Source organism: Gigantopelta aegis, chromosome 6 (assembly GCF_016097555.1).
Source record: "Gigantopelta aegis isolate Gae_Host chromosome 6, Gae_host_genome, whole genome shotgun sequence".
Classification (NCBI taxonomy): domain Eukaryota; kingdom Metazoa; phylum Mollusca; class Gastropoda; order Neomphalida; family Peltospiridae; genus Gigantopelta; species Gigantopelta aegis.
Genome location: NC_054704.1, coordinates 1,192,063 through 1,202,936, shown reverse-complemented (window position 1 = coordinate 1,202,936; position 10,874 = coordinate 1,192,063). Strand labels below are relative to the sequence as shown.

The window sequence follows — 10,874 nt, the reverse complement described above, 5'->3', positions numbered from 1 at the left end:
TGAAGCTGTCTGTATTAGCAAGGTAGCAATTTGTATTATTGTAGCTTGTGGTATGGGTGAGTGAATAGATGAGTGATAAGCTGACTGGGTGAATATAGTGTGGAACTGGGCTATTGAGTGGATGATTTGTCATTAATCGCTGAGAGAGAATCATTGAACATTCAGTTTGGGAAAGACTTGGTAGAAGTGTAAGAGACTTTGTGGAAGTTCGGGTTATTGTTTAACCGTAAGTAAATTAAATATTTTACACATGTATTGTGTTACAGAGGTGTGACATATGAATGTTATTTTGGTCTGTATTTAGTTTGCTATATTAAATGTATATATTTAGCAAATGCTCAGTGTAACTTGTGAATGCGGACATTGTGTAAAGTAATGAAATTGTTTGCTATATGTATTTATGTGTTTATTAAATGTATAATGTGAATTGAATTATGCACATGAAGTAAGTTGTACGTGTTATTAACGTATACGTTGTGAAACCTGTATAATGTGGACCTCCCATCACTGGCTCCTAGCACTCTCCCATCACTGGCTCCATCACTCTCCTATCACTCCCATTACTGGCTCCTATCACTCTCCCACCACAGGCTCCTATCACTCTCCCATTATAGGCTCCTATCACCCTCCCACCACTGGCTCCAATCACTCTGTCTCTCTCACCACTGGCTCCTATCACTCTCCTATCACTTCCATCACCGACTCCTATAACTCTCCCACCACTGGCTCCTATCACTCCCATCACTGGCTCCTATCACTCCCATCACTGGCTCCTATCACTCTCATCACTGGCTCCTATCACTCTCCCATCACTGGCTCCTATCACTCTCCCATCACTGGCTCCTATCACTCTCCAACCATTGGCTCCATCACTCTCCCATCACTGGCTCCTATCACACTAACATCCCAGGCTCCATCACTGGCTCCTATCACTCCCACCACAGGCTCCTATCACTCTCCCACCACTGGCTCCTATCACTCTCCCATCACTGGCTCCTATCACTCTCCCATCACTGGCTCCTATCACTCACTCCCATCACTGGCTCCTATCACTCTGTCATCACTCTCCTATCACTCCCATCACTGGCTCCATCACTCATCACTGGCTCCTACCACTCTCCCATCACTGGCTCCTATCACTCTCCCATCACTGGCTCCTATCACTCTCCCACCACTGGCTCCATCACTCTCCTATCACTCACATAACAGGCTCCTATCACTCTCCCATCACTGGCTCCTATCACTTCCATCACTGGCTCCTATCACTCTGTCATCACTGGCTCCTATCACTCTCCCACCACTGGCTCCATCAGTCTCCTATCACTTTGCCATCACAGGCACCTATCACTCCCATCATTGGCTCCTATCACTCTCCCACCACTGGCTCCATCACTCTCCTATCACTCACATAACAGGCTCCTATCACTCTCCCATCACTGGCTTCATCACTCTCCCATCACTGGCTCCTATCACTCTCCTACCACTGGCTCCTATCACTCACCCATCACTAGCTCCTATCACTCTCCCACCACTGGCTCCTATCACTCTCTCATCACTGGCTCGTATCACTCTCCCTCACAGGCTCGTATCACTCTCCCATCACTGGCTTCATCACTCTCCCACCACTGGCTCCTATCACTCTCCCACCACTGGCTCCTATCACTCTCCCACCACTGGCTCCTATCTCTCATCACTGGCTCTTATCACAGGCTCCTATCACTCTCCCATCACTGGCTCTTATCACTCTCCCATCACTCTCTCATCACTGGCTCTTATCACTCTCCCATAACAGGATCCTATCACTCTCCCATCACTGGCTCCTATCACTCTCCCACCTATCACTCTCCCACCACTGGCTCCTATCACTCTCCAATCACTGGCTCTTATCACTCTCCTATCACTGGCTCCTATCACTCTCCTATCACTCCAACCACTGGCTCCTATCACTCTCCCACCACTGGCTCCTATCACTCCCATCACTGGCTCCTATCACTCTTCCATCACTGGCTCCTATCACTCTCCCATCACTGGCTCCTATCACTCTCCCATCACTGGCTCCTATCACTCTCCCATCACTGGCTCCTATCACTCTCCCATCACTGGCTCCTATCACTCCCACCACTGGCTCCTATCACTCATCACCACTGGCTCCTATCACTCTCCCATCACTGGCTCCTATCACTCCCATCACTGGCTCCTATCACTCTCCCATCACTGGCTCCTATCACTCTCCCATCACTGGCTCCTATCACTCTCCCATCACTGGCTCCTATCACTGTCATCACTGGCTTCATCACTGGCTCCTATCACTCTCCCCTCACTGGCTCCTATCACAGGCCTATCTATCACTCTCCCATCACTGGCTCCTATCACTCTCCTATCACTCTCCATGGGATTCCTATCCTCTCCCATCACTGGCTCCTATATCATCACTCTCACTCACTGGCTCCTATCACTCTCCTATCACTGGCTCCTCACTCTCCATCACTGGCTCCTATCACTCTCCCATCACTGGCTCCTATCACTCTCTCATCACTGGCTCCTATCACTGGCTCCTATCACTCTCCCATCACTGGCTCCTATCACTCTCCACACTGGCTTCTATCACTCTCCTCACTGGCTCCTATCACTCCCATCACTGGCTCCTATCACTCTCCATCACTGGCTCTATCACTCTCCTATCACTCTCCCATCACTGGCTCCTATCACTCTCCCATCACTGGCTCCTATCACTCTCCCATCACTGGCTCCTATCACTCTCCCATCACTGGCTCCTATCACTCTCCCATCACTGGCCTATCATCACACCATCACTGGCTCCTATCACTCTCCCACCACTGGCTCCTATCACTCCCACCACTGGCTCCTATCACTCTCCATCACTGGCTCCTATCACTCTCCCATCACTGGCTCCTATCACTCTCCCATCACTGGCTCCTATCACTCTCCCATCACTGGCTCCTATCACTCTCCCATCACTGGCTCCTATCACACTCCCATCACTGGCTCCTATCACTGACTCCATCTGGCTCCTATCTCCCATCACTGGCTCCTATCACTCTCCCACCACTGGCTCCTATCACTCTCCCATCACTGGCTCCTCCATCATCACTCTCCCATCACTCCTATCACTCTCCCATCACTGGCTCCTATCACTCTCCCATCACTGGCTCCTCCCATCATCACTCTCCCATCACTGGCACTGGCTCCTACTGGCTCCTATCACTCTCCCATCACTGGCTCCTATCACTCTCACTGGCTCCCATCACTGGCTCCTATCACTCTCCCATCACTGGCTCCATCACTCTCCCATCACTGGCTCCATCACTGGCTCCTATCATCACTGGCTCCTATCACTCTCTCCCATCACTCTCCTATCACTCTCCCATCACTGGCTCCTATCACTCTCCCATCACTGGCTCCTATCACTCTCCCATCACTGGCTCCTATCACTCTCCCATCACTGGCTCCTATCACTCTCCCACCACTGGCTCCTATCACTCTCCCATCACTGGCTCCTATCACTCTCCCATCACTGGCTCCTCATCACTCTCTCCATCACTGGCTCCTATCACTCTCCCATCACTGGCTCCTATCACTCTCCCATCACTGGCTCCTATCACTCTCCCACCACACTCTCACATCACTGGCTCCTATCACTCTCCTATCACTCTCCCATCACTGGCTCCTATCACTCCCACCACTGGCTCCTATCACTCATCACTGGCTCTTATCACTCTCCTATCACTCCCATCACTGGCTCCTATCACTCTTCCATCACTGGCTCCTATCCTCTCCCATCACTGGCTCCTATCACTCTCCCATCACTGGCTCCTATCACTCTCCCATCACTGGCTCCTATCACTCTCCCATCACTGGCTCCTATCACTCCCATCACTGGCTCCTATCACTCTCCCATCACTGGCTCCACTCTCTCTCCTGGCTCACTCTCCCATCACTGGCTCCTATCACTCTCCCATCACCTATCACTCTCCTATCACTCTCCTATCACTGGCTCCATCACTGGCTCCTATCACTCTCCCATCACTGGCTCCATATCACTCTCCCATCACTGGCTCCTATCACTCTCCCATCACTGGCTTCTATCACTCTCCCATCACTGGCTCCTATCACTGTCATCACTGGCTCCTAACACTCTCCCATCACTGATCCCATCACTCTCCCATCACTCTCACATCACTGGCTCCTAATACTCGCCCATCACTGGCTTCTATCACTCTCCCACCACTGGCTCCATCAGTCTCCTATCACTCTCCCACCACTGGCCCCACCAGTCTCCTAACACTCTCCCACCACTGGCCCCATCAGTCTCCTAACACTCTCCCACCACTGGCCCCATCAGTCTCCTATCACTCTCCCATCACTGGCTCCTATCACTTTCCCACCACTGGCTCCATCACTCTCCCATCACTGGCTCCTATCACTCTCCCACCACTGGCCCCATCAGTCTCCTATCACTCTCCCATCACTGGCTCCTATCACTTTCCCACCACTGGCTCCATCACTCTCCCATCACTGGCTCCTATCACTCTCCCATCACTGGCTTCTATCACTCTCCCATCACTGGCTCCTATCACTGTCATCACTGGCTCTATCACTCTCCCACCACTGGCTCCACCACTCTCCTATCACTCTACCATCACTGGCTCTATCACTCTCCCATCACTGGCTCCTATCACTCTCCCATCACTGGCTCCTATCACTCTCCCACCACTGGCTCCTATCACTCTCCCACCACTGGCTCCTATCACTCTCCCATCACTGGCTCCTATCACTCTCCCATCACTGGCTCCATCACTCTCCCATCACTGGCTTCTATCACTCTCCCACCACTGGCTCCATCACTCTCCTATCACTCTCACATTACAGGCTCCTATCACTGTCATCACTGGCTCCTATCACTCTCCCATCACTGGCTCCATCACTCTCCCATCACTGGCTCCTATCACTCTCCCATCACTGGCTCCTATCACTCTCCCATCACTGGCTCCTATCACTCTCCCATCACTGGCTCCTATCACTCTCCCATCACTGGCTTCTATCACTCTCCCACCACTGGCTCCATCACTCTCCTATCACTCTCACATTACAGGCTCCTATCACTGTCATCACTGGCTCCTATCACTCTCTCATCACTGGCTCCTATCACTCTCCCATCACTGGCTCCTATCACTCTCCCATCACTGGCTCCTATCACTCTCCCACCACTGGCTCCATCACTCTCCTATCACTGGCTCACATCACAGGCTCCTATCACTCTCCCATCACTGGCTCCTATCACTCTCCCATCACTGGCTCCTATCACTCTCCCATCACTGGCTCCTATCACTCTCCCATCACTGGCTCCTATCACTCTCCCATCACTGGCTCCTATCACTCTCCCATCACTGGCTCCTATCACTCTCCCATCACAGGCTCCTATCACTCTCCCACCACTGGCTCCATCAGTCTCCTATCACTTTCCCATCACAGGCTCCTATCACTCCCATCATTGGCTCCTATCACTCTCCCACCACTGGCTCCATCACTCTCCCATCACTGGCTCCTATCACTCTCCCATCACTGGCTCGTATCACTCTCCCTCACTGGCTCCTATCACTCTCCCATCACTGGCTTCATCACTCTCCCACCACTGGCTCCTATCACTCTCCCACCACTGGCTCCTATCACTCTCCCATCACTGGCTCCTATACCACAGGCTCCTATCACTCTCCCATCACTGGCTCTTATCACTCTCCCATCACTGGCTCCTATCACTCTCTCATCACTGGCTCCTATCACTCTCCCATCACTGGCTCTTATCACTCTCCCATCACAGGCTCCTATCACTATCTCATCACTGGCTCTTATCACTCTCCCATCACAGGTTCCTATCACTCTCCCATCACTGGCTCCTATCACTCTCCCACCACTCGCTCCTATTACTCTCCCACCACTGGCTTCTATCACTCTCTAATCACTGGCTCTTATCACTCTCCAATCACTGGCTCCTATCACTCCTATCACTGGCTCCTATCACTCCTATCACTCCCACCTCTGGCTCCTATCCTTCTCCCATCACAGGCTCCTATCACTCTCCCGTCACTGGCTCTTATCACTCTCCCATCACAGGCTCCTATCACTCTCCCGTGACTGGCTCCTATCACTCTCCCATCACAGGCTCCTATCACTCTCTCATCAATGGCTCTCTCCCATCACTATCACTCTCCCATCACAGGCTCCTATTACTCTCCCATCACTGGCTCCTATCACTCTCCCATCACAGGCTCCTATCACTCTCCCACCACTGGCTCCATCAGTCTCCTATCACTTTCCCATCACAGGCTCCTATCACTCCCATCATTGACTCCTATCACTGTCCCACCACTGGCTCCATCACTCTCCCATCACTGGCTCCTATCACTCTCTCATCACTGGCTCGTATCACTCTCCCTCACAGGCTCCTATCACTCTCCCATCACTGGATTCATCACTCTCCCACCACTGGCTCCTATCACTCTGCCACCACTGGCTCCTATCACTCTCCCATCACTGGCTCTTACCACAGGCTCCTATCACTCTCCCATCACTGGCTCTTATCACTCTCCCATCACAGGCTCCTATCACTATCTCATCACTGGCTCATATCATTCTCCCATCGCTGGCTCTTATCACTCTCCCATCACAGGCTCCTATCACTATCTCATCACTGGCTCTTATCACTCTCCCATCACAGGTTCCTATCACTCTCCCATCACTGGCTCCTATCACTCTCCCACCACTCGCTCCTATTACTCTCCCACCACTGGCTTCTATCACTCTCTAATCACTGGCTCTTATCACTCTCCAATCACTGGCTCCTATCACTCCTATCACTGGCTCCTATCACTCCTATCACTCCCACCTCTGGCTCCTATCCTTCTCCCATCACAGGCTCACAGGCTATCACTCTCCTATCACTGGCTCTTATCACTCTCCCATCACAGGCTCCTATCACTCTCCCGTGACTGGCTCCTATCACTCTCCCATCACAGGCTCCTATCACTCTCTCATCACTGGCTCTTATCACTCTCCCATCACAGGCTCCTATCACTCTCCCATCACTGGCTCCTATCACTCTCCCATCACAGGCTCCTATCACTCTCCCACCACTGGCTCCATCAGTCTCCTATCACTTTCCCATCACAGGCTCCTATCACTCCCATCATTGGCTCCTATCACTGTCCCACCACTGGCTCCATCACTCTCCCATCACTGGCTCCTATCACTCTCTCATCACTGGCTCGTATCACTCTCCCTCACAGGCTCGTATCACTCTCCCATCACTGGCTTCATCACTCTCCCACCACTGGCTCCTATCACTCTGCCACCACTGGCTCCTATCACTCTCCCATCACTGGCTCTTACCACAGGCTCCTATCACTCTCCCATCACTGGCTCTTATCACTCTCCCATCACAGGCTCCTATCACTATCTCATCACTGGCTCCTATCACTCTCCCATCACTGGCTCTTATCACTCTCCCATCACAGGCTCCTATCACTATCTCATCACTGGCTCTTATCACTCTCCCATCACAGGCTCCTATCACTCTCCCATCACTGGCTCCTATCACTCTCCCACCACTCGCTCCTATCACTCTCCCACCACTGGCTTCTATCACTCTCTAATCACTGGCTCTTATCACTCTCCAATCACTGGCTCCTATCACTCCTATCACTGGCTCCTATCACTCCTATCACTCCCACCTCTGGCTCCTATCACTCTCCTATCACTGGCTCCTATCACTCTTCCATCACAGTCTCCTATCACTCTCCCATCAGAGGCTCCTATCACTCCCATCACTGCCTCCTACCACTCTCCCACCACTGGCTCCTATCACTCTCCCATCACTGGCTTCTATCACTCTCCCATCACTGGCTCTTATCACTCTCCCATCACAGGCTCTTATCACTCTCCCATCACTGGCTCCTATCACTCTCCCATCACTGGCTCCTATCACTCTCCCATCACTGGCTCCTATCACTCTCCCATCACAGGCTCCTATCACTCTCTCATCACTGGCTCTTATCACTCTCCCATCACAGGCTCCTATCACTCTCCCACCACTGGCTCCTATCACTCTCCCATCACTGGCTTCTATCACTCTCCCATCACTGGCTCCTATCACTCCCGTCACTGGCTCCTATCACTGTCATCACTGGCTCCTACCACTCTCCCACCACTGGCTCCATCAGTCTCCTATCACTCTCCCATCACTGGCTCCTATCACTCCCACCACTGGCTCCTATCACTCTCCCACCACTGGCTCCTATCACTCTCCCATCACTGGCTCCTATCACTCTCCCACCACTGGCTCCTATCACTCTCATCGCTGGCTCTTATCATTCTCCCATCACAGGCTCCTATCTCTCTCCCATCACTGGCTCTTATCACTCTCCCATCACAGGCTCCGATCACTCTCCCACCACTGGCTCCATCAGTCTCCTATCACTTTCCCATCACAGGCTCCTATCACTCCCATCATTGACTCCTATCACTGTCCCACCACTGGCTCCATCACTCTCCCATCACTGGCTCCTATCACTCTCCCTCACAGGCTCCTATCACTCTCCCATCACTGGATTCATCACTCTCCCACCACTGGCTCCTATCACTCTGCCACCACTGGCTCCTATCACTCTCCCATCACTGGCTCTTACCACAGGCTCCTATCACTCTCCCATCACTGGCTCTTATCACTCTCCCATCACAGGCTCCTATCACTATCTCATCACAGGCTCCTATCAATATCTCATCACTGGCTCTTATCACTCTCCCATCACAGGTTCCTATCACTCTCCCATCACTGGCTCCTATCACTCTCCCACCACTCGCTCCTATTACTCTCCCACCACTGGCTTCTATCACTCTCCAATCACTGGCTCCTATCACTCCTATCACTGGCTCCTATCACTCCTATCACTCCCACCTCTGGCTCCTATCCTTCTCCCATCACAGGCTCCTATCACTCTCCTATCACTGGCTCTTATCACTCTCCCATCACAGGCTCCTATCACTCTCCCGTGACTGGCTCCTATCACTCTCCCATCACAGGCTCCTATCACTCTCTCATCAATGGCTCTTATCACTCTCCCATCACAGGTTCCTATTACTCTCCCATCACTGGCTCCTATCACTCTCCCATCACAGGCTCCTATCACTCTCCCACCACTGGCTCCATCAGTCTCTTATCACTTTCCCATCACAGGCTCCTATCACTCCCATCATTGACTCCTATCACTGTCCCACCACTGGCTCCATCACTCTCCCATCACTGGCTCCTATCACTCTCTCATCACTGGCTCGTATCACTCTCCCTCACAGGCTCCTATCACTCTCCCATCACTGGATTCATCACTCTCCCACCACTGGCTCCTATCACTCTGCCACCACTGGCTCCTATCACTCTCCCATCACTGGCTCTTACCACAGGCTCCTATCACTCTCCCATCACTGGCTCTTATCACTCTCCCATCACAGGCTCCTATCACTATCTCATCACTGGCTCCTATCACTCTCCCATCACTGGCTCTTATCACTCTCCCATCACAGGCTCCTATCACTATCTCATCACTGGCTCTTATCACTCTCCCATCACAGGTTCCTATCACTCTCCCATCACTGGCTCCTATCACTCTCCCACCACTCGCTCCTATTACTCTCCCACCACTGGCTTCTATCACTCTCTAATCACTGGCTCTTATCACTCTTCAATCACTGGCTCCTATCACTCCTATCACTGGCTCCTATCACTCCTATCACTCCCACCTCTGGCTCCTATCACTCTCCCATCACTGGCTCCTATCACTCTTCCATCACAGTCTCCTATCGCTCTCCCATCAGAGGCTCCTATCACTCCCATCACTGCCTCCTACCACTCTCCCACCACTGGCTCCTATCACTCTCCCATCACTGGCTTCTATCACTCTCCCATCACTGGCTCTTATCACTCTCCCATCACAGGCTCCTATCACTCTCCCATCACAGGCTCCTATCAGTCTCCCATCACTGGCTCCTATCACTCTCCCATCACAGGCTCCTATCACTCTCTCATCACTGGCTCTTATCACTCTCCCATCACAGGTTCCTATCAGTCTCCCACCACTGGCTCCTATCACTCTCCCATCACTGGCTTCTATCACTCTCCCATCACTGGCTCCTATCACTCCCGTCACTGGCTCCTATCACTGTCATCACTGGCTCCTACCACTCTCCCACCACTGGCTCCATCAGTCTCCTATCACTCTCCCATCACTGGCTCCTATCACTCCCACCACTGGCTCCTATCACTCTCCCACCACTGGCTCCTATCACTCTCCCATCACTGGCTCCTATCACTCTCCCACCACTGGCTCCTATCACTCTCATCGCTGGCTCTTATCATTCTCCCATCACAGGCTCCTATCTCTCTCCCATCACTGGCTCTTATCACTCTCCCATCACAGGCTCCTATCAGTCTCCCACCACTGGCTCTTATCACTCTCCCATCACAGGCTCCTATCACTCTCCCACCACTGGCTCCATCAGTCTCCTATCACTCTCCCATCACAGGCTCCTATCACTCTCTCATCACTGGCCCTTATCCTTCTCCCATCACAGGCTCCTATCACTCTCCCATCACTGGCTCTTATCACTCTCCCATCACAGGCTCCTATCACTCTCCCGTGACTGGCTCCTATCACTCTCCCATCACAGGCTCCTATCACTCTCTCATCAATGGCTCTTATCACTCTCCCATCACAGGTTCCTATTACTCTCCCATCACTGGCTCCTATCACTCTCCCACCATTGGCTCCTATCAGTCTCCCACCACTGACTCCAATCACTCTCAT

General features: G+C 52.2%; 1 protein-coding gene across 1 annotated transcript; it reads right to left on the bottom strand.

Moving 5' to 3' along the window:
• Positions 1-6,913: 6,913 nt before the first annotated feature.
• On the bottom strand, positions 6,914-10,874 carry LOC121376421 (uncharacterized transmembrane protein DDB_G0289901-like). The gene is made up of 5 exons (XM_041504284.1): positions 10,725-10,874; positions 9,470-9,728; positions 8,972-9,172; positions 7,408-7,653; positions 6,914-7,086 (listed from the first exon to the last, which is right to left on the bottom strand). The coding sequence occupies exons 1-5, from the start codon at positions 10,872-10,874 to the stop codon at positions 6,914-6,916; spliced, it is 1,029 nt and encodes a 342-aa protein (XP_041360218.1).